This window comes from Lutra lutra, chromosome 15 (assembly GCF_902655055.1).
Source record: "Lutra lutra chromosome 15, mLutLut1.2, whole genome shotgun sequence".
NCBI lineage: Eukaryota > Metazoa > Chordata > Mammalia > Carnivora > Mustelidae > Lutra > Lutra lutra.
The window spans coordinates 65,092,103-65,115,907 of NC_062292.1; the positions used below are offsets into that span (position 1 = coordinate 65,092,103).

At 44.5% G+C, this 23,805-nt stretch overlaps 1 protein-coding gene across 2 annotated transcripts in view; it reads left to right on the forward strand.

The window, feature by feature from the left end:
• Window positions 1-23,805, forward strand: part of COPA (COPI coat complex subunit alpha) — a 51,750-nt gene that overhangs the window by 21,162 nt on the left and 6,783 nt on the right. For both annotated transcript variants that reach the window (XM_047705457.1, XM_047705458.1), the window contains exons 9-21: window positions 439-574; window positions 1,084-1,166; window positions 4,069-4,219; window positions 5,165-5,231; window positions 6,134-6,209; window positions 8,254-8,336; window positions 9,395-9,534; window positions 10,084-10,169; window positions 10,285-10,423; window positions 20,749-20,911; window positions 21,013-21,159; window positions 22,269-22,458; window positions 22,578-22,673. In XM_047705457.1, the coding sequence (XP_047561413.1) occupies window positions 439-574; window positions 1,084-1,166; window positions 4,069-4,219; window positions 5,165-5,231; window positions 6,134-6,209; window positions 8,254-8,336; window positions 9,395-9,534; window positions 10,084-10,169; window positions 10,285-10,423; window positions 20,749-20,911; window positions 21,013-21,159; window positions 22,269-22,458; window positions 22,578-22,673 (1,557 nt within the window). The remainder of the gene's footprint in view (window positions 1-438; window positions 575-1,083; window positions 1,167-4,068; window positions 4,220-5,164; window positions 5,232-6,133; window positions 6,210-8,253; window positions 8,337-9,394; window positions 9,535-10,083; window positions 10,170-10,284; window positions 10,424-20,748; window positions 20,912-21,012; window positions 21,160-22,268; window positions 22,459-22,577; window positions 22,674-23,805) is intronic.

The window sequence follows — 23,805 nt, forward strand, 5'->3', positions numbered from 1 at the left end:
ATGACCTGAGCTGAAGGCAGATGCTTAACGACTGAGCCACCCAGGCGCCCCATGATTTTGAGGATTCTGAACATAGTTAAGAGTAAACATTCAAAAAATATTTATTGAGTACCTGCTTTGTACTAATCATTGTTGGAGACTCTGGAGATACAGTGGTGACTAAAAGCTATGAAGCCTGCATTTATTCTTCCATGAGAGCTAGTGACAAAACAGGGTAAGAAGACAATGATGGAGAAGGGGTGCTGTCATTGATGGTTGGGTCTGGATGGAAGAAGAAACATAGAGATTCAGAGGCTTAAATGGAAAAATTGCCCTGTCAGAGAAAAGTTGCTTGTGTAGCATTTTGGAGTAGCTCCTAGCATTTGGTCAGAGATGCCATAATTTTAAGTCCTGAACTTGTAGAGAGTTGTGCTGACCTAATTCTCTCTGGTCCTTCAGAGTCGAAGGCATGGGAGGTTGACACCTGCCGCGGTCATTACAACAACGTTTCTTGTGCTGTCTTCCATCCTCGCCAAGAGCTGATCCTCAGCAATTCGGAGGACAAGAGTATCCGAGTCTGGGATATGTCCAAGCGGTACGGGGGATGTGATGACGTGTGACCCAAGCCAGGGGAAAGCCCCTCCTGCCTCTCATTCTTCCTCCTAAAAGGCAGATTAGACCACCTCTGTGCGTCTATCCCATCTTCAGCACATGGAGAAGTCTGACCCGATGTTTTCAAGGGGCCTGGAGATCAGCCTGCATTTACAGATCTCCTGTCAAATACAACTTTCACATGCATTCTTTTTTCCTCCAAATTTAAGCATGTTCTTCAGTAGCTAAATGTGGGATTGAAGGTAATATACTAGGAAATCGTGATGAATAAGGGGAAGTTGAAATACCAAAATATTAGGGTCAGTGAGGTTTCCTTTTCCTTTGGTAGAATTTATCAAGACTCCCCTTACTTAGTATGTGCAACTTGCTGTCCCTGATTTAATCTTTAATCCGTGTGCTGGCTTACACTCAGTGCTCAGTGCTCTTGTATGTGATAAGCTGAAGATTACTCGGAAATTAATATTTTCCTTTGTGTATCCTTTGCTTTCCTAGGACTGGGGTTCAGACCTTCCGTAGGGACCATGATCGTTTCTGGGTCCTAGCTGCCCACCCCAATCTGAACCTCTTTGCAGCAGGTAAGGGCCATTTCTTCTCTTTTTCTCTTATTTAAGTTGCACTTAAACTTAAGTGCACTTAAACAAGTGCACTTAAACTCATGCCTGTTAAGACATGAGAGTGAATCTCTACCAGCTTTCTCGCCGGTTGGTGCGTGGCAGGGCGGTGGGGAGGGCTAGTGTTCTCAGAGCTGTGCAGTTGATGCTTCTCTCCTTTGCTCCCCCTTACCTTCCTGGAGAACTGTTTGTTCGGGGTTGGTTCTCCACCCAGATCATTTGACAAGAAAGCCCCTTCCCTTTGATCAGTTAGGAAGCTAATGGTGGATACTCAGGGTTGCCAGTCAGAAGAACTGAGGAGCTGAGAGGCTGAGTTTCCGTCATCCGAGTAGCAGATGCATGCTGCGCGCCAGGCCGTCGTCTGGGTGCTGCTGTGAGTGCAGTGTCCCCGACCCTGGGGAACCCTTATTTGTAGTGAGGGGCGGAGGGACCGTAAAACAAGTATATAAAACAGCACGTGGAAGATGCTTTGAAGAAAAGCAAAAGGAAGTGGTGTGGGGAGGGACGTGTGGACACTGCTGCTTTGTGTTGGGTATGGAGGACAGTGAGGGATGACACACACACTGATGGTGCTGGGAGGGCTGCTGGGCACCTGTGAGTGGCATCAGAGGTTAGGAAGGGCACAGCGAGTAGGGGCTGAGTCGTGGGAGGGAAGAGCAGGTCCGGCTATGCTCTGCCTTGCAGGCCAGGGTTAGAGTCCAGATTTTTTTTTCTTTTTTTAAAGATTTTTATTTATGTATTTTATGTATTTGACAGAGGCAGCAAGAGAGGAAACACAAGCAGGGGGAGTAGGAGAGGGAGAAGCAGGCTTCCCACTGAGCAGGGAGCCCAGTACGGGGCTCGATCCCAGGACCCTGAAATCAGTTGTGCTGAAGGCAGACGTTTAACGACGGAGCCACCCAGGTGCCCCAGAGTCCAGATTTTACTCTGAATGGGCAGAGAGCCGTTGGAAGGTGCCCGTCAGGGAAGTGAATGATCTGGTTTACGTGTAGAGAGCTGACCAGGAGGACAAAGGTCAGAGGTTTCCCTGAGAGGTGGTTGATGCTAGTAGGAAAAAAAGCAAAAGATTTTTAAAAACAACTAAAAAGGCTTTTTGAATTAGCGTCCCCGTTCAGCAAAACCTCTTATGTTCTTGCTGTGTGCTAGGGACGGGGGAAGGATGGAAATGATTTTAATTTCTCTCTTCAGGAAGCTGGTGGTGTCGGGAGCCAGTGGACTTAGACAGTTACAGTGCAGGGTGTTAAGTGCTGGGGGTTCAGCGTAGTGGACATCCTGTTAGTTTCAGGGGAACATCGGAGTGATTTGGTATCTTTATGTATTACAAGATAATCCTCAGGATTCAGTCTACTTACCGTCTGTCACCACACGAAGTTACAGTGTCGTTGACTGTTTTCCTGACGCGATGCATCTGTCCCCAGGACTTATTGTAACTGGATATTTATACTCTTAATTCCCTTTACGTATTTTGATCGCTCTCCACCGCCTCCAGCCTCTGGGAACTACCAGTTTGTTCTCTGTATCTGCGGTCTGTTTCCACTGTGGTGGTGATGGAGGTCATTTTTGTTTGTTTTGTTTGTTGGATTCCACATACAAGCGAAATCTTAGAGTTTTTGTCATTCTATGTCTGTCTTATTTCACTTAGCATAATTCTTAAGTCCATTTATGTTGTTATGAATGGCACGATTCCATTCTTTGTGGCCTAGTAGTATGCGCGTGCGTGCGTGTAACACGTCTTCTTTCCCCATATATCAGTGCGTATGTGTGTTGCTTCCGTATCTTGGCTACTACAGATAATGTTGCAGTGGACGTGGAGGTGCATATCTCTCTTCAAACTGGTGTTTCCATTTTCTTCAGATAGATACCCACTAGTGGAATTGCTGAATCATATGGTATTGGTATTTTTAAGTTTTTGAAGCGCTCCATACTGTTTTATAGTGGCTGCAACCAATTTACATTCCCACCAGCAGTGCACAAGGGTTCTCTTTTCTCCACATCCCCACCAGCATGGGCTGTCTCTTGTCTTTCTGGTACTAGCTGCCCAGACAGGAATGAGCTGATACCTCATTATGGTTTTTTTTTTTTTTTTTTTAAAGATTTTATTTATCCATTTGACAGAGATCACAAGTAGGCAGAGAGGCAGGCAGAGAGAGAGAGGAAGGGAAGCAGGCTCCCTGCCGAGCAGAGAGCCCAATGCGGGACTCGATCCCAGGACCCTGAGATCATGACCTGAGCCGAAGGCAGCGGCTCAACCCACTGAGCCACCCAGGCGCCCCTCATTATGGTTTTGATTTGCATTTCCCTGATGATCAGTGGTGTTGAGCATCTTTTTATGTGTCTGTTGGCCATTGCTGTGTCTTCTAGAAATGTCTATTCAAGTCCTCTGCCCATTTTTTAATTGGGTTGTTTGTGTGTGGTTTTCTTTTTTTATATTGGGTTGTGTTCTTCAGATATTTTGGATATTAACCCCTTATTAGATAATGTGATTTACAAATATTTTCTCCCATTCTATAGGTTGCCCTTTTATCCTTTTCATCTTGTTGATGATTTCCTTTGCTGTGCTGAAGCCTTTTAGTGATGGAATTCCGTGTGTTTATTTTAGCTATAATGGAACGTTGTACGAAGTGTTGGGAGAACACAGAGGAGGGTTTGTCAGATGTGATGGTGTGATACAGAAGATTAGGAAAGGTTTCACAGAAATTTATTTGAATAAAGATTCTAAGAACTGTGACAGCTTAGACAAATAAAGGATTCATTTAGGTATCTTGGCTCTTAGCACGCACATGCAGTCCTTATCCTTGTGTATCTTCTGCTTCCAGCTTGCTTTCTTGCCTACAGCTGATTCTCTCGTCTTCTCCCTGTGCCCCAGGCCATGACGGTGGCATGATTGTGTTTAAACTGGAGCGGGAACGGCCAGCCTATGCGGTTCACGGCAACATGCTACATTATGTCAAGGACCGATTCCTGCGTCAGTTGGATTTCAACAGCTCCAAAGACGTAGCCGTGATGCAGTTGCGGAGGTAAGTCCAGCCCGTTCTGCCCCCAGGCCCTCTCTGTCGCTGGAGGTGATGCCCACACCGGACTCTGCTCCCAACAGCATTTTGGATCTCAGCGCCTCTCCCTGATCGAATCCCTGTTGGGGAGCCTACTCAGCTGAAACCCCAAGAGCGTGGCAGGCAAGGAAGGTGCCAAGAGGAGAGTGGGGGTCTCCCTAAGGAGAACGCTAGTGACCCTGTGCGGAGGAGACCGTAATGGCCACAGTCCGCCAGGTCTCCTGCAAATCACAGTCTCCTGGGGCAGAGCAGCCCAACTTGGTGACAGGCCTTTTTGCCTCTGTTTGGCATTTCTGTAACTTTCCTTTGCTTTCCAGCAAAATGCACACGTCTCTAAACTAGAATATATGGCTCTGGAAGCTCTTAACTCCGAAGATAGGATAACCTCTGGGATGTCTGGCAAAAAGAACTGTCCTCTTGGAAAGCCAGCTGCATCAGCGTGCTGAAACATTCATGGTGGCAAACTCTGGCATGAGGGTTTGATAGCCACCCTCCAGCGTTACTACAGTAAAAAGATGGGTTTATGTGAATGCTCCGAGGGACAGGAGAAATTAGCCAGAGACAGAGCACATCATGTTACTCTGTGTGTCCCCTGCAGTTATGTGTAGGAATGTGTACCTAAGAAGACCCCCGTCCTGCTCACTACAGTGCGTGCTAACCCTGCCTTCCTTCGGATAGCTGGGCTTGTACTAGGGTTTGTCTTTTTTAAAACTGTTTGTCAAAGCTGATTTAGAGATGTCCCCAAGCCTTAAAGGAAGGAAGAGAGTAGATGCAATATTGATTTTTATTCCTGATTATAAAAGTGATGAGTATATGTATACAGACTAGATAAGTAGGAGGTGTGGGAGTAATTCCTTTCTTCCGTCCTGATTCCTCTTCCGTATTTTCTCTTTTTTCCATGTATAACTCCAGTGGTTCCAAGTTTCCGGTGTTCAACATGTCATACAATCCAGCAGAAAATGCAGTCCTACTGTGTACGGTACGTAACTCATGGAGTCGTCCTAGGACCTTCCTGTTTTCCATAGGTCTCTTTCTCATGCCCTTAGGGAACCTCCGGTGGCTCCTTAGAAGCTATGTAATGGTCATTTAAGGGAGCTAACATAGTAAACAGGCTCAAACCAGGTCTGCTTCAGTGATCACAAACATGTTAGGGTTTGTGAACTTCTTTTGCATAAGGATGATGATCTCTAAACTGAACGGACCATCGAGATGAATGCCCCAGGTCACTATATCCTGTGTGGAGAGATGATTCTCTGATTCCTCCATGTGGGTAAATATTGTGGCGCTGACTTGAAGGAGGGTTCCTGTCAGTGGAGTTGCTTTCAGGATCAGCCAGTACCCCCCGTGTTTCTTGCCTTATAACTTGGGGGGAAAAGAAGTGACATTCTAGTATTAGTGTCCTTTTCGCCAAGTTAAAAAGAATGAAAACCTGTCTTTGGCGATAGGACTTTGAGTGTCTAATCTGGTCCTTGTTCAGTATCTAAGAACGTTTTTTCCCTGACAGTTGTCTTTACTCTCTTTCCTCTGATTTTTTTTTTTCCTTTTTTCCCTTTGAACAGATGTTAAAGGGGATAAGTGTATGTAGGTAGAGCAGCCAGACTATTGGTTTGGTTCGTTAATTTTTGGAGCAAAGAGCAATCCCTGCTACGTTTCAAATACTACCTGCATCTTTGGAGATTACAAAATATACAGTGCCGTGAATTTTGACTTCTTGGGCAGTGAGCCTGAGAATTTTTAGTGTAGAAACCTTCCCTTGCCCTCTGGCTGGAGGGTGAGGAAGGGATAGCTTCAGACTCTTGTGCGCACGGTGTTCTCTGTCTGAAGAAGCTGCTGCCTTGCGTTCCTCTCACTCGCGATCTGACCTCTCTCTGTCCTCTGCAGAGGGCCAGCAATTTAGAGAACAGTACCTACGACCTGTACACCATCCCCAAGGATGCGGACTCCCAGAATCCCGACGGTAGGTGCTTCCTGTGTCTGCCAGCTTGCGCACAGTGCTCCTCGCCCGCGCCGTCCGCCCCTTCAGGGTTTTCACGTCCCATCCCCAGGCTGCGGCCACATCACTCACGGCTGTTGGCAGGGGCCGCTGACAGTTGCATCAGAGGCGACCATGGTGTGAAATATTCATGTCCCTCCTCCATTTTATTACTCCAGCTAGATATATATATTTTATAATTTGGTTATTAGAAACTCTACATTTTCTCTTTCGGCACAGCATGTTATCCTAGTTTATTGTCAGCTGATATGATTTTCACCCCAGTAGTTTCATTTATTTAAGAATGTGGTTCCAATCTTGCCGGGTCTCATCCTGCGACTGGGATTTGTGCTCTCCCATCCACATCCAGATCCGATCGGCTTTCTTTTGCCTGTCAAAGAGATGAGGCTGCTCCCAGCGCCACACCCCACCAGGGACCCCAGGATCCAGCTGAGACCCTGTCTCCCTCTTCCATCACTCCCACCCCTGTTGAGTCTTCCCTGTTAGAATTTGCGGACCGCCATCTCGGAAGCTCCTGCCCTCTGCTTCCTCCCCGTGCTCTACAGAGGGCTTGTCCTGGGGTCCCCACCTTACTAGCACGCTTGCATGACCCTTCAGACTCCATCAGCAGACTGCGGGAAACCATTTTGCTAGCCCTGGCCTTGTTATGAGTGCTGCTGTGTTGTTAGTGTTGCTAATACGAATCACTGTTGTTTTTTTAAAGTGTGGTCCTAGTGAGAGGAGAGGAAGCCTGTATGTCTTTGGTACCCATAAATCAGTCTTCCCTATAAATGAAACAGTGAAACCATTTTTGACCATATTTTATGACTGTGTCCCTCTCTACCCACCCCCTTGTTCTTTTTCCCCATCTGTTTACAATTAATAGCATTTAAAATACCTTAGTTTTGTTTTGTTTTAAAGATTTCATTTATTTAACACAGAGAGAGAGACACACAGGGAGAGAGGGAACACAGGCAGGGGGAGCGGGAGAGGGAGAAGCAGGCTTCCTGCTGAGCAGGGAGCCTGATGCGGGGCTCCATCCCAGAACCCTGGGATCATGACCTGAACCAAAGGCAGATGCTTAACTACTGAGCCACCCAGGCACTCTGACCTCAGTTTTGTTTTACTAACACTCTTGTTTTCTCCTTTCGAGGGAGAGAATAATCAGTAAAGGAGTACAGTGTAGCCTGGTGACAGGCAGCAGAGAGGAAGAGGAAGAGAAAGCAAAGGCTTGATGAGCGTGGCTCCCCGTCCTGGAGAGTGGGGGTGTTGTCTGTGATACGAGTTGCCCGTCACCCACAGGTGCCAGAGAACTACAGAGCAAGGCTGGCCAGTCCGTTCTGTCCACTTTTCTGCTGATGCTAATAGATAAAAGTGTTTCAGGGCAGCCTTCTGCCTGTGACCCTGGGAGTGTTTCTGGGAGTGGAGAGCCCATTCAGAATTCTAATCAGCCAGTGAAATGTTGGGGAACCGAGGAACATTTAGAACTTTCTTCAGGGTAATAAGAATGATTGACATTTATGGAGCAACAGCTTGGTGCTAACTACTGCTCCGCACAGAACTCCTCTTGGCCTGTCGAGATTTCCTTGGGAGCGCCCTGCCCCACCCTGCTCTACCAGAGGTCTGCATTTGCATGTTAAAAGCAGCAGAACAGCTGCGTCCTGGGGAGGGGGCTCTGTGGAGACAGGAGGTCCTAGATGCTGCTTGGCCAGCTAGGCCCTGCTCGTTAGTTTGATGGAGTGTGCTGTCTCCCAAGATGGGCAGTCCTCCTGCCAGTGCATGGTGTTGGCTCAAATGCAGCTACTTGGCCTACAGAAAAGAGGCTTGGCAGGGTGTAGGTTGGAGTTTGGAGAGGACTGGTGGGGAAAAGTCACTGACAATAGCCCCAGGTTACGGCTGAATTAGTTAGGAAGCAGCTGAACTGGCAAAGCCAACATGGCAGCCAGCATGACTGGCAGCTCGGTGGCACCTGACTCTGTCACCTGCCAGGGGCTCACCACACGCTCCCACCCTTTGCTTTTGTTCTCAGCTCCAGAAGGGAAACGATCCTCAGGCCTGACAGCCGTTTGGGTTGCTAGAAATCGGTTTGCTGTCCTAGATCGGATGCATTCGGTGAGTGAAGCGTAAAACGGGAAACTGATTTGGGCGTTGTCGCTGCAGTGGTTTGTGTACTGCGTGAAGAAAGAGCGCGTTTCTCTCTGCTCACTGCCTGGGGAATTGGGATCACCGAGCAGATACCCCAGGCCCCTTGGGAAGCAAAGAAACCTGAAAATTGACTTGATTGGATTGATGACCCCTGTGGGTCTGAGCTTGAGAACCAGCCTCATGCCACTCTTGACAATACAGAAGCCAAAAAACACCAAATTTGAAATAGGTGGACTGCACGAGGAGTACATCCTCCCCCCACCCCCGGCTGGTACGTAGAATGTACGACAGACAAAGCTCAAGAAAATATGTGACAAAAATTTAAGCCCCAGAAGTTTCCTTTGGTTGAGGGAGGACTTCACACTTAGTTGGATTTCTCAGGATGTTTCAGTTGGGGAAAAAAAAACAAAAGCTTTCAAAGCCCCTGGAGAGGGTCAGGCTTGGAGCGGGCTGTCTGGAGGGGTAGCTGGCTTGGACAGGAACAACCCAGATTTGATTTCTGGGAGCTAAGGAACTCTTGCCCGAGGCACATGGTCAACTGTCCACGAACACCCATTTCTTTTTTTTTTTTTTTTAAGATTTTATTTATTTATTTGACAGAGAGAGAGATCACAAGTAGGCAGAGAGGCAGACAAAGAGAGGGGGAGGAAGCAGGCTCCCTGCAGAGCAGAGAGCCCGATGCGGGGCTCGATCCCAGGACCCTGGGACCATGACCAGAGCCGAAGGCAGAGGCTTAACCCACTGAGCCTTCCAAGCGCCCCAGCGAACACCCATTTCTTTTTTTTTTTTTTTTTTTTTTTTAATTTTTTTATTTATTTGGCAGACAGAGATCACAAGTAGGCAGAGAGGCAGGCAGAGAGAGAGAGGGAAGCAGGCTCCCCGCTAAGCAGAGAGCCTGATGTGGGGCTCGATCCTAGGACCCTGGGATCATGACCTGAACCAAAGGCAGAGGCTTAACCCACTGAGCCACTGAGGTTCCCCCGAACACCCATTTCTGATCACCCCACCTGTGGTCATTATTTCAGCTTCTGATCAAAAATCTGAAGAATGAGATCACCAAAAAGGTACAGGTGCCCAACTGCGATGAGATCTTCTATGCTGGCACCGGCAACCTCCTGCTTCGAGATGCCGAATCCATCACGCTCTTTGACGTTCAGCAGAAGCGGTAACATGTCAGCCGCCCCGAAGTAGACAGGCTTGTAGTGGGTGAGAGTGGACCTCTGCACTGGGAACTTTTCTCCCAGTGAGTTTGCCTCAGGCGTGGCCACTTTTGTGCTAGAACTCCAAGACTCTTTCTCACCACTTTTCCCTCTGGGGTCACTTTCCATCCTCTCCATACTGGCATTTCAAGGAGGGGCTTCCTCACTGGTTTTTGGAGCACTTTCCCGAATGAGGAATGCTTCTGGGACTTAGAAGTGTGGGCATGTGGGGATGAACAGCACAGTTCTTGTGATGAGAGGAACTTACCGTCCACTGGTGAGATCAGACATACACGAATCCCTAATAACACGTGCGAGTGCGGGCAGGGAGTTGAGGGAGGAGAGAGAGTACGCTGTGAGCCAACATGTTTCAGTTGCTCAGCTACAATACAAAGCGTTTATTTGGTGTTATTTTAAAAACTGGGGCTTCTGATAATTTGGAGATGAGAAGGATGTAGGTCTTAACCTGGGACGAGGGAGTCAGGTCCTCTCAAGTTCACCTTTCTCTGTCCCAGGACTCTGGCCTCGGTGAAGATTTCTAAGGTGAAATATGTTATCTGGTCAGCAGACATGTCCCACGTAGCACTACTGGCCAAACATGGTAAGTCTTCATTATATCCGCCCTGATTTAGAGACCAGCCCTTCCCTCCCCACCTCTGCCAGTCTGCTGCACTCACCCTGTCCAGCAGAGCACTCATGCCCTTTGCCTCTTACAGCCATTGTCATCTGTAACCGCAAACTGGAGGCTCTGTGTAACATTCATGAGAACATTCGCGTCAAGAGTGGGGCCTGGGATGAGAGTGGGGTCTTTATCTATACCACAAGCAACCACATCAAATATGCCGTCACCACTGGGTAAGTGAGTTCTCTGACACCCAGAGTGGGAGAAGGTAGCTCTTGAAATCACTGTCCTCTCTCAAGGGATGTCACTAAGTCCTCCTTGAACTTTCTTCGTGGGAAATCTTTGTCGGGCACATACGTGCTAGGCCCATCTCAGCATTCTTTTTCAACCCTTTACCAAATTGGGACACATGACTCAAGTAAAGAAACATGCACGGAGTCCGTATAGAGAGGAGAGCAGATTGTCACATCGTGGACATCTGTGTCCCTGCCACCCAGGTCAGGAGCTAGAGCAGTGCTTCAGCTCTGCTCTTGGCCATGGTCACAACCACCTAGACTTCCCACAGAGAGATCACACTATTCGGATTTCTGTGGACATTCCGTCCTAGCTGTGCTTTTGTAATTTTACTGCCCGGTGTGTGTCTTAAAATAGGATGTTTTAATTTTGCCTGGTTTTGAACTTCATGTAAATCATACTGAACATACTGTCTCATGTCTTGCTTATTTTGCTCAATATTTTGTTTCTAAGCTGCCTCCATGTTGTAGCTGTAATTTATTTATCTTCATTGGTGTGTAATATGCTGTTATGTGACTATACCATGGTTTTCTAGTTCTACTGTAGAGGGGTATTTGACTGATTTCTAGGATTTGGTTACTGTGATGAACAGTGTTCTCTTAGACGTTCTTCTGTATGTGTTCTCGTGCAAATGCAGGTAACGTTTCTCTAGAGTGTCTACCCAGAGCCAAATTTTTGGATCATAAACTTTGTGTATCTTCACGGTTACTAGGTAATGTGAAACTGCTCTCCCGAGTGGCTGCACCAATTTGCACGACCACCAGTGTGGTAGAAAAGCTTCCCTGCTGGTCATCCTGGCCAGCACTTGCCTTTGCCAGACTTATCTCTGTCTGGTGGGTGCAGTGGCATTGCATTGTTATTTTACTTTGCTACTCTCTGATTCCTAACGATTAAGCAACTTCTCAGTTGACCGTCCACTGGGATTTCCTCTTCTATGAGTTCCATTCAGGCCTTTTATCCATTTTTTAAATGAGTTATCTTTGTTAATTTTAGGAGTTCTTCGTATATTTGCGAGTGCACCCTTTGTCAGGGCTACGTGTTGCAAATCTTTTTTTTTTATTTTTTTATTTTTTATAAACATATATTTTTATCCCCAGGGGTACAGGTCTGCGAATCGCCAGGTTTACATACTTCACAGCACTCACCATAGCACGTACCCTCCCCAATATCCATAACCCCACCCCCCCTCCCAACCCCCCCCCCCCCCATCAACCCTCAGTTTGTTTTGTGAGATTAAGAGTCACTTATGGTTTCTCTCCCTCCCAATCCCATCTTGTTTCATTTATTCTTCTCCTACCCCCTTAACCCCCCATGTTGCATCTCCTCTCCCTCATATCAGGGAGATCATATGATAGTTGTCTTTCTCCGATTGACTTATTTCGCTAAGCATGATACCCTCTAGTTCCATCCACGTCATCGCAAATGGCAAGATTTCATTTCTTTTGATGGCTGCATAGTATTCCATTGTGTATATATACCACATCTTCTTTATCCATTCGTCTGTTGATGGACATCTAGGTTCTTTCCATAGTTTGGCTATTGTAGACATTGCTGCTATAAACATTTGGGTGCACATGCCCCTTCGGATCACTACGTTTGTATCTTTAGGGTAAATACCCAGCAGTGCAATTGCTGGGTCATAGGGTAGTTCTATTTTCAACATTTTGAGGAACCTCCATGCTGTTTTCCAGAGTGGTTGCACCAGCTTGCATTCCCACCAACAGTGTAGGAGGGTTCCCCTTTCTCCGCATCCTCGCCAGCATCTGTCATTTCCTGACTTGTTAATTTTAGCCATTCTGACTGGTGTGAGGTGATATCTCATTGTGGTTTTGATTTGTATTTCCCTGATGCCGAGTGATATGGAGCACTTTTTCATGTGTCTGTTGGCCATCTGGATGTCTTCTTTGCAGAAATGTCTGTTCATGTCCTCTGCCCATTTCTTGATTGGATTATTTGTTCTTTGGGTGTTGAGTTTGCTAAGTTCTTTATAGATTTTGGACACTAGCCCTTTATCTGATATGTCATTTGCAAATATCTTCTCCCATTCTGTCAGTTGTCTTTTGGTTTTGTTCACTGTTTCCTTTGCTGTGCAAAAGCTTTTGATCTTGATAAAATCCCAATAGTTCATTTTTGCCCTTGCTTCCCTTGCCTTTGGTGATGTTCCTAGGAAGATGTTGCTGCGGCTGAGGTCGAAGAGGTTGCTGCCTGTGTTCTCGAGGATTTTGATGGATTCCTTTCTCACATTGAGATCCTTCATCCATTTTGAGTCTATTTTCGTGTGTGGTGTAAGGAAATGATCCAATTTCATTTTTCTGCATGTGGCTGTCCAATTTTCCCAGCACCATTTATTGAAGAGGCTGTCTTTTTTCCATTGGACATTCTTTCCTGCTTTGTCGAAGATGAGTTGACCATAGAGTTGAGGATCCATTTCTGGGCTCTCTATTCTGTTCCATTGATCTATGTGTCTGTTTTTGTGCCAGTACCATGCTGTCTTGATGAGGACAGCTTTGTAATAGAGCTTGAAGTCCGGAATTGTGATGCCACCAACTTTGGCTTTCTTTTTCAATATTCCTTTGGCTATTCGAGGTCTTTTCTGGTTCCATATAAATTTTAGGATCATTTGTTCCATTTCTTTGAAAAAAATGGATGGTACTTTGATAGGAATTGCATTAAATGTGTAGATTGCTTTAGGTAGCATAGACATTTTCACAATATTTATTCTTCCAATCCAGGAGCATGGAACATTTTTCCATTTCTTTGTGTCTTCCTCAATTTCTTTCATGAGTACTTTATAGTTTTCTGTGTATAGATTCTTAGTCTCTTTGGTTAGGTTTATTCCTAGGTATCTTATAGTTTTGGGTGCAATTGTAAATGGGATGGACTCCTTAATTTCTCTTTCTTCTGTCTTGTTGTTGGTGTAGAGAAATGCAACTGATTTCTGTGCATTGATTTTATATCCTGACACTTTACTGAATTCCTGTACAAGTTCTAGCAGTTTTGGAGTGGAGTCTTTTGGGTTTTCCACATATAGTATCATATCATCTGCAAAGAGTGATAGTTTGACTTCTTCTTTGCCGATTTGGATGCCTTAATTTCCTGTTGTTGTCTGATTGCTGAGGCTAGGACTTCTAGTACTATGTTGAATAGCAGTGGTGATAACGGACATCCCTGTCGTGTTCCTGACCTTAGCGGAAAAGCTTTCAGTTTTTCTCCTTTGAGAATGATATTTGCGGTGGGTTTTTCATAGATGGCTTTGATAATATTGAGGTATGTGCCCTCTATCCCTACACTTTGAAGAGTTTTGATCAGGAATGGATGCTGTACTTTGTCAAATGCTTTTTCAGCATCTATGGAGAGTATCATATGATTCTTGTTCTTTTTTTAATTAATGTGTTGTATCACATTGATTGATTTGCGGATGTTGAACCAACCTTGCAGCCCTGGAATAAATCCCACTTGGTCGTGGTGAATAATCCTTTTAATGTACTGTTGAATCCTATTGGCTAGTATTTTGGCGAGAATTTTTGCATCTGTGTTCATCAAGGATATTGGTCTGTAGTTCTCTTTTTTGATGGGATCCTTGTCTGGTTTTGGGATCAAGGTGATGCTGGCCTCATAAAATGAGTTTGGAAGTTTTCCTTCTATTTCTATTTTTTGGAACAGTTTCAGGAGAATAGGAATTAGTTCTTCTTTAAATGTTTGGTAGAATTCCCCCAGGAAGCCATCTGGCCCTGGGCTTTTGTTTGTTTGGAGATTTTTGATGACTGTTTCAATCTCCTTACTGGTTATGAGTCTGTTCAGGCTTTCCATTTCTTCCTGGTTCAGTTGTGGTAGTTTATATGTCTCTAGGAATGCATCCATTTCTTCCAGATTGTCAAATTTGTTGGCATAGAGTTGCTCATAGTATGTTCTTATAATTGTCTGTATTTCTTTGGTGTTCGTTGTGATCTCTCCTCTTTCATTCATGATTTTATTTATTTGGGTCCTTTCTCTTTTCTTTTTGATAAGTCTGGCCAGGGGTTTATCAATCTTATTAATTCTTTCAAAGAACCAGCTCCTAGTTTCGTTGATTTGTTCTATTGTTTTTTTGGTTTCTATTTCATTGATTTCTGCTCTGATCTTTATGATTTCTCTTCTCCTGCTGGGTTTAGGGTTTCTTTCTTGTTCTTTCTCCAGCTCCTTTAGGTGTAGGGTTAGGTTGTGTACCTGAGACCTTTCTTGTTTCTTGAGAAAGGCTTGTACCGCTATATATTTTCCTCTCAGGACTGCCTTTGTTGTGTCCCACAGATTCTGAACCGTTGTGTTTTCATTATCATTTGTTTCCATAAATTTTTTCAATTCTTCTTTAATTTCCTGGTTGACCCATTCATTCTTTAGAAGGATGCTGTTTAGTCTCCATGTATTTGGGTTCTTTCCAAATTTCCTCTTGTGATTGAGTTCTAGCTTCAGAGCATTGTGGTCTGAAAATATGCAGGGAATGATCCCAATCTTTTGATACCGGTTGAGACTTGATTTAGGACCAAGAATGTGATCTATTCTGGAGAATGTTCCATGTGCACTAGAGAAGAATGTGTATTCTGTTGCTTTGGGATGAAATGTTCTGAATATATCTGTGATGTCCATCTGGTCCAGTGTGTCATTTAAGGCCTTGATTTCCTTGTTGATCTTTTGCTTGGATGATCTGTCCATTTCAGTGAGGGGAGTGTTAAAATCCCCTACTATTATTGTATTCTTGTCGATCTGTTCTTTGATTTTGTTATTAATTGGTTTATATAGTTGGCTGCTCCCACGTTAGGGGCATAGATATTTAAAATTGTTAGATCTTCTTGTTGGACAGTTCCTTTGAGTATGATATAGTGTCTTTCCTCATCTCTTATTATAGTCTTTGGCTTAAAATCTAATTGATCTGATCTAAGGATTGCCACTCCTGCTTTCTTCTGATGTCCATTAGCATGGTAAATTCTTTTCCATCCCCTCACTTTAAACCTGGAGGTGTCTTCGGGTTTAAGATGAGTTTCTTGTAGGCAACATATAGATGGGTTTTGTTTTTTTATCCATTCTGGTACCCTGTGTCTTTTGATTGGGGCATTTAGCCCATTAACATTCAGGGTAAGTATTGAGAGATATGAATTTAGTGCCATTGTATTGCCTGTAAGGTGACTGTTATTGTATATTGTCTCTGTTTCTTTCTGATCTACTACTTTTAGGGTCTCTCTTTGCTTAGAGGACCCCTTTCAATATTTCCTGTAGAGCTGGTTTGGTATTTGCTAATTCTTTCAGTTTTTGTTTGTCCTGGAAGCTTTTAATCTCTCCGTCTATTTTCAATGATAGCCTAGCTGGATATAGTATTCTTGGCTGCATGTTTTTCTCATTTAGTACTCTGAATATATCATGCCAGCTCTTTCTGGCCTGCCAGGTCTCTGTGGATAAGTCTGCTGCCAATCTAATATTTTTACCATTGTACGTTACAGACTTCTTTTCCCGGGCTGCTTTCAGGATCTTTTCTTTGTCACTAAGACTTGTCAATTTTACTATTAGGTGATGGGGTGTGGACCTATTCTTATTGATTTTGAGGGGGGTTCTCTGAACCTCCTGGATTTTGATGCTTGTTCCCTTTGCCATATTGGGGAAATTCTCTCCAATAATTCTCTCCGACATACCTTCTGCTCCCCTCTCTGTTTCCTCTTCTTCTGGAATCCCAATTATTCTAATGTTGTTTCGTCTTATGGTGTCACTTATCTCTCGAATTCTCCCCTCGTGGCCCAGTAGCTGTTTGTCCCTCTTTTGCTCAGCTTCTTTATTCTCTGTCATCTGGTCTTCTATATTGCTAATTCTTTCTTCTGCCTCATTTATCCTAGCAGTGAGAGCCTCCATTTTTGATTGCACCTCATTAATAGCTTTTTTGATTTCAACTTGGTTAGATTTTAGTTCTTTTATTTCTCCAGAAAGGGCTTTTATATCTCCCGAGAGGGTTGCTTTAATATCTTCCATGCCTTTTTCAAGCCCGGCTAGAACCTTGAGAATCATCATTATGAACTCTATATCTGACATATTACCAATGTCTGTATTGATTAGGTCCCTAGCCTTTGGTACTGCTTCTTGTTCTTTTTTTTGTTGTGAATTTTTCCGCCTTGTCATTTTGTCCAGATAAGAGTATATGAAGGAGCAAGTAAAATACTAAAAGGGTGGCAACAACCCCAGGAAAATATGCTTTAGCCAAATCAGAAGAGATCCCAAATCGTGAGGGGGGAGAAAGGGGATAAAAAGGGGTTCAGAAAGAAAAAAAAAGAAACTATTAAAAAAAGAAAGCCGATAAAAAATATAAAAAGGAAAAAAATATATATATATTAGATAAACTATTTTAAAAACGTTAAAAAAGAAAACGGTAAAAGTTTTAAAAAATTTAGCAGAAGAAGAGAAAAAAAATTGAAAAAGAAAAAGAAAAAAAGAATTAAATTAACTGCAAGGCTAAAGAATCATGGGGAGAAAGCCATGAGTTCCGTGCTTTGCTTTCTTCTCCTCTGAAATGCCGCCGCTCTCCTTGGTATTGAAACTGTACTCCTGGGTAGGTGAACTTGGTCCTGGCTGGGTTTCCCGTTGATTTTCTGGGGGAGGGGCCTGTTGTAGTGATTCTCAAGCGTCTTTGCCCCAGGCGGAGTTGCACCGCCCTTACCCGGGCCGCGCTGAGTCATCCGCTCGGGTTTGCTGGGTTTGCTGGGTTTGCTTTTGGGAGCTTCTGTTCCCTGAGCGCTTTCCTTAGAGTTCTTTCAGATAGTGGTTGATTTTCTGTTTCTAGAATTGCTGTTCTTCTTCTCTTCGATCTCCCGTTGGATTTGTAGGTGTTTGCAATCTTTAGATAAGCTATTTAGCTGATCTCCCGCTACCTGAAGTAGTCTCAGCTGCTACTTCTCCGCCATCTTGACTCCTCCCCACGTGTTGCAAATCTTAATGCCTCTTCCCTTCTCTAGCTTATCTTCTGATTCTCTTCATGATACCTTTTAATGAACAGATGTTCTTACGTTAATATAGTTGGATTTATGAATCTTAAACATTTTATGGGTGTTGGGTTTGGTATCTTCTCTAAGAAATCTCAGTCGACTCCAAGGTTATAAAGGCACCATTTCATAGTCTCTTACAGGACTTCAGAGTCCTGTTTTCCATACCTAGGACTGTTGTCCACCTGAAGTTGGTGTTTGTGTGTGGTATGGGGTACAGGGAGCTCAGTCTCTTCAGTTTTCCTTATGGCCACTCGGCGGCGCCAGTGTCATTTACTGGAAAGATCCGTCTCTACCCCGTCATTCTGCAGTGTCGTCTCTGTCACATATGAATCACGTTTCCAAAAATGCAAGGACCTATTTCCTGTGATAGGTGTGTTGATCTCTGATCTCATTCTGTCTCAAAGTATTACAGCTCTAGGAGTTTCCGCATCTGCTAAAGCATCCTCAAATCCTTCTCACTTTAATTTTTTAAGTTATTAGGCTATTTTCTAAGTATTTTTGCCTTGAAAAGGGAAATTTTCAAATTTTTTTTGCCTTGAAAAAGTATGTTAGAATCAGCTGGGCACCTGGGTGGCTCAGAGGGTTAAGCATCTGCCTTTGACTCAGGTCATGGTCCCGGGGTCCTGGAATCGAGTTCCGCGTGGGGCTCCCTGCTCAGCGGGGAGCCTGCTTTGCTCTCTGCCCCTCCCCCTGTTTGTGCTGTCTCTCTCACTCTTTCTTTCTTAAATAAATAAAATCTTCAAAAAAAAAAAAAAAAGAACAACGAACTTGTGAAATTCCATGCAAAATAAAACCAATAAACAAAACACTTTTGCCATTTTGGGTGGGATTGCATTGGATCTGTTTGTCATTTTGGGCCTAATTGACATCTTTACAATATTAAATTTCCTGATCTGTGAACATGATGTAGTGACTCCTCATTTATTTAGATGTTCTAAAACCTCTTTCGGTAAAGTCTATCATTTTCTTCATAGAGATCCTGCTTTTCCTTATTCTTAGGCCCTTGGTAGTTTTCAATGCAATTTGTAAGTGGATAGTATCCATTTAAAAATTTAATTTTCTTATTTTTTATGATATTTAAAAATGCAGTTTTTAAATTGATTTTATCTCAGAGTCCTTGCTAGATTTATATTATTTTTAGTAATTTGTCTTTTATTTTACCCCCCACAAGCAATCATAGCATCTGTGGGTAATAATGGTTTGTTTCTTCTTTTCCAGTACTTTTACTTTCATGTGTTTTTCTTGCACTGACCAGGGTCCCCAGCATAGTGTTGAATAAACAGGTGATAGCAAACTTTTCGTCTTGTTCCAATTTAAAGAGCGAGCTTTGGGGCACCTGGGTGGCTCAATTGGTTAAGCATCTGACTCATGGTTTCAGCTTGGGTCGTGACCTTGGGGTTGTGAGATTGAGCCCACATCAGGCTCCGCACTCAGTGTGGAGTCTGCTTGTGATTCTGCTTAAGATTCCCTCTGCCCCTCCCCTGCCTGCACTCACTCTCTCTCCTTCTCGCTCTCAAGTAAGTGAATAAATAAAATCTTTAAGAAAAAGACCAAGCTTTCAGTGTATTGGCATTATGGAAGTTTGTCGTAGACTTCTTTAGAGATAGCTTTTATTTATTAAGGAATTCCCTTGCTGTATCTCAGATGAATATTAAGTTTTATTAGATACTTTTCCTGCATATACTGAGGCAATCGTAGGATTTTCTCTTTTTCTTAATTGGTGCATTAAATTGGTTCTTAAAAAATGTTAGACCAGCGGGCATCTGAGTGGCTTAGTCGGTTGAGCATCTGGCTTTGGTTTGGGTCATGATCCTAGAGTCCTGGGATTGAGCCCCACATCGGGCTGCCTGCTCAATGGGGATCCTGCTTCTCCCTCTCCCATTTCCTCTGCTTGTGTGCATGCATACGTGTGGGGTCTGTCTCTTTCTCTCTCTCTCTCTGTCATATAAATAAATAAAATTTTAAAAAAATGTTAGACCAACATTGTATTCCTGTTACAGATCGAACTCGGTCATGATGTTTTACCCATTTCTGATATTGCTAGTTTCAGTTTGCTAGTATTTTGCTCAGGATTTTTGCATTTGTGTGTAAGTGAGATTGGCCCATGACTTTCTTTTTCTTTCTGTCCTTGTCATGTTTTGGTGTTGAGGAAAGTAATACACCTTCCTCTGTTCTCTCAATGAATTTGTAATAAGATTTGGTTTAATTCTTCCTGAAATGTTGGGTAGAATTTGCCGGTGAAGTCATCCAGGCCTGGGGCTTTCTTTTAGAGAAGGATTTTTTTTATGATTCAGTTTATCTTGTGTAACAGTTATGGGACTGTAGGGATTTTCTATTTCTTTTTAGTCAGTTTGGTAAATTTTACTTTTCTTGGCATTTGATCATTTAAAAAAAGTTTATGCCTGCCCCCATCCTGCGGGAGCTAGCATAGCAGCCCCTTTTCCGTTCCTCTTCCTGCAGTTGGTCTTTTTGTCCCCATTAGCCTCATGAGAGGCTTCTCCGTTTTATTTAGCTTTTGCCTTTATTGACTGATGAACTTCTGTGTTATATTTTTGTTTTCTTTTTATTTAATTTTTGTTTAATTTTATGATTGACTTCATTTTTTCCCTAAGTATGTTCTTTGATTTAGCTTTTAAAAGGACAAAATTTTTGACTTGGATGCTTATTGATTTTTACTACATTTTTGTTTTTTAGATTTATTAATTTTCTAATATATTTACATAGAACGCATTAGTTTTCAGTGTTTCTTCGAATACAGTGTGTGCACGTAGCATCCTGGATTATCCATCAAGTGTTGTGTCAGCTGTGCCCATAAGTTTTCTAAATTTTTAGTTTTCATTCAGTTCAAACTATTTTTTGCTTTTTGTCATCTCTGTGTGTGTCAGAACTTCGCATCCCCCGCTCTCCTCCTTTTACCTGTAGCTGCAGGGAAGGGTTTAACTGGCCCAGTGCCTGTAGCAGAACTTAAGATTTAACTCGCAGGCCTGGTTCCTGTAGCCATGTGTGTCGGCTCTCAGAGCCGTAGCTTATGAGGAAAGATCATACCATGTGCCCTGTGTTTTCCTGCGTCGTACAGAAGAAGTAGTGTGGCATTTAGTTCTGCTCTCTTTTGAGTCGCTTCCCATCTGTACCATTGTGCAGACGGCTCTTGGCCAAAGAGCAGTGAGAAGAGAAAAAGTGGTGTCCTAAGCCTGTTCCAGGTCCTCACAGGCCAGGTTCCCCCATCACTGGGTGAAAGTGGTACCTCCTAACTCCTCCATTTGCAGGGACTATGGGATCATCCGGACTCTGGATTTACCCATCTACGTCACTCGGGTGAAGGGCAACAACGTGTATTGCCTGGACCGGGAGTGTCGTCCGAGGGTGCTCACCATTGATCCCACAGAGTTCAAGTTCAAACTGGCTTTGATCAACAGAAAATACGATGAGGTATGAAACAAGAATGCACAGTAGGGATGTGAGTGGGTTAGCACTCGTTTTTCCCTCCTAGTGACCTCTCCGTCCTGCCCTCCCCCACCCCAAATGTCTAGGTGCTGCACATGGTGAGGAACGCCAAGCTAGTCGGCCAGTCCATCATCGCTTACCTCCAGAAGAAGGGCTACCCGGAAGTGGCTCTGCATTTTGTCAAGGACGAGAAGACTCGCTTTAGTCTGGCACTTGAGTGTGGAAACATTGAGGTGAGGGAGACGTGGTCATGAGCCCCGTGTCATTGCAGAGAAGGTGAGAGGGTTAAGGTCGCATTACAAGGATATCATCCTGGGCTTGCTTCTTCAGCGAGTATGATGGAATTGGAGATTTTTCTAGCTGTTAGAGCTGTCTTCCTATTGCTGTTTGCCCATCTCTGCTACTTTCTGTCTCTGCTTCTGCGTAGCATTGCTACTGTTGTCACTCTCGGTCATTCTGGATTCATTAACTTCTAGAATTGGAGCAGCATCACATGGAATCTGAAAAGTCTCATTATTTACTTCACTTTTTACTTGCTGATTAGATGAAGAAGCACTTGTGAAATGTTGGGACCTAAATGGGTGCCTACCGGCTCGGTCGGCCTCTGACTCTTGATCTCAGCTCAGGTCTGGTTCTCAGGGTCGTGAGTTCAAGCCCCTCCACTGGGTGTGGAGCCTACTTAAAAATTAAATCAAATCTTAAAAGGTACTGGGACCTACAGGGTACAGGCATTATTTTTAAATGAGAGGGCTTAGGTGAATTGACTTTCTAGTTCTGAACTTTTTTTTTTGTTATTTCTTTTGTCTTTCCTAAAGCCCCTGAAGATCTTCAGACTTAGCAAGTAGCAGGAAAGGTAGCTAAGTAAGAATTGGCCCTACAGAGTCAGCAAATGGTCGGAGATGATTTTGTCATAAAAGTGAATTTTTTTTTTTTTTAAGATTTTATTTATTTGACAGAGATCACAAGCAGGCAGAGAGGCAGGCAGAGAGAGAGGAGGAGGAAGCAGGCTCCCTGCTGAGCAGCGATCCTGACTTGGGGCTCTATCCCAGGACCTGGGATCATGACCGGAGCTGAAGGCAGAGGCTTTTACCCACTGAGCCACCCAGGCACACCATAAAAGTGAATTTCTGAGGAGGAGGAGAATGTGATACGATTGTTTCCATGGAATGAAAGGGACTCCGGTGATAGGATTTGCAGTAGAATTAGACTAAAAGCTAGCGGCGATTACAAGTGTAGAGTGTGGGGGAGATTTCTGTGGAGGCAGATACTTCTACTGAAGTCCCCGGTTTTGAGTCGCAGTGTCTGCCAGCCTGTTAACTCTGACCCTGGGGACTCTTTTTAGATTGCTCTGGAAGCAGCCAAAGCGCTGGATGACAAGAACTGCTGGGAGAAGCTCGGAGAAGTGGCCTTGCTCCAGGGGAACCACCAGATTGTGGAAATGTGTTATCAGCGCACCAAAAACTTCGACAGACTTTCTTTCTTGTACCTTATCACTGGCAACCTAGAGAAGCTTCGCAAGATGATGAAGATTGGTGAGTTCCCAGAAACCAAGGATGGGAAGAGCCGTCCTTGGCAGGGAAGGAAAGCAAACAGAGGAGAGCAAGAACTCACAAGAAAGGACTAACTCGGTGTCTCTTTTCGACTTCTGCAGCTGAGATCCGAAAGGACATGAGTGGCCATTATCAGAATGCCCTCTACCTGGGCGACGTGTCCGAGCGGGTCCGGATCCTGAAGAACTGCGGGCAGAGTAAGTGAGCGTGTGGGACTCCCTGGCTCTCTTGGGGCTCGGACTATATTTTCTCTGGGTGGCGAATTACCCACGTGTAGGGGTGAGGTATTTCCCTTTGTTGTGAGTTTCTCCAGAGGAGACCGCGTGCTCCCGTCATGCTCAGAAGACGTTCTCCAGAGCCCGGTGGGGGTACAGCCAGAGTATTCGGTCTGGCCAAGCACTCCGAGGAAGACAGTTAATAGTCATGGAGGGGCCAGGCAGTCGTAGCGCGTCCCGAAGCAGAGACCCTAGTAAATACGCTTGGTCCGATGCCATTAGAGTTTGTCTTTCACTTCAAGCCAGCAGGTCACTCATTTACTTACTGATTTATTTGTTCATTTTTTTTTGTTTATTTGTGGTTTTTTTTTGTTTTTTTGTTTTTTTATTTATTTTTTTTTTAAGATTTTTTTTATCTGACTGAGATCACAAGTAGGCAGAGAGGCAGGCAGAGAGAGAGGAGGAAGCAGGCTCCCTGCTGAACAGAGAGCCCGATGTGGGGCTCGATCCCAGGACCCTGGGATCATGACCTGAGCCGAAGGCAGAGGCTTTAACCCACTGAGCCACCCAGGCGCCCCTCAGGGGCATTTTCTGAGGGCCCACTGTGTACCAAGCACAGTACTAGCATTTGAGGTACACTAGGAAACAAGAAAGGTGAGAGACGTGGTTTGGGTGGAGGAGCTAAACAGTAACGGGGTCAGACTTGCCGTGTGTTGTGAGGGTGGAATCGTGACTTATTGAAGCGCTGGATGTGTGACGTGAGGAGAGGAGTCGGGGAAGATTCCAAGATTCTTGTCAGCACTGATGAGAGAACTTAAGGATAAGCAGCTGTGTTAGTTGCTTAGTGCTGCGGAGCAAATCATCCCGAAGCGGAGTCTTTTCAAACAACAAATGCCGCTTACCTCAGTTTACAGCGCTGCTTAGCTGAATGCCTCTGGCTCAGTGTCTCTCAGGAGTCTGCGATCAGGGTGTCGGCCAAGACTGCAGCTATCTCAAGGCGTGAGTTGGGGAGGCTCTCCTCCCACACTCTGCAGGGCTGCCGGCGGTCCTCAGGGCCTTGTGGGCTGTTGGCTGGGCAGTGTCCGTTTTGTGTGGGTGTCTCTTCAGGGCACCT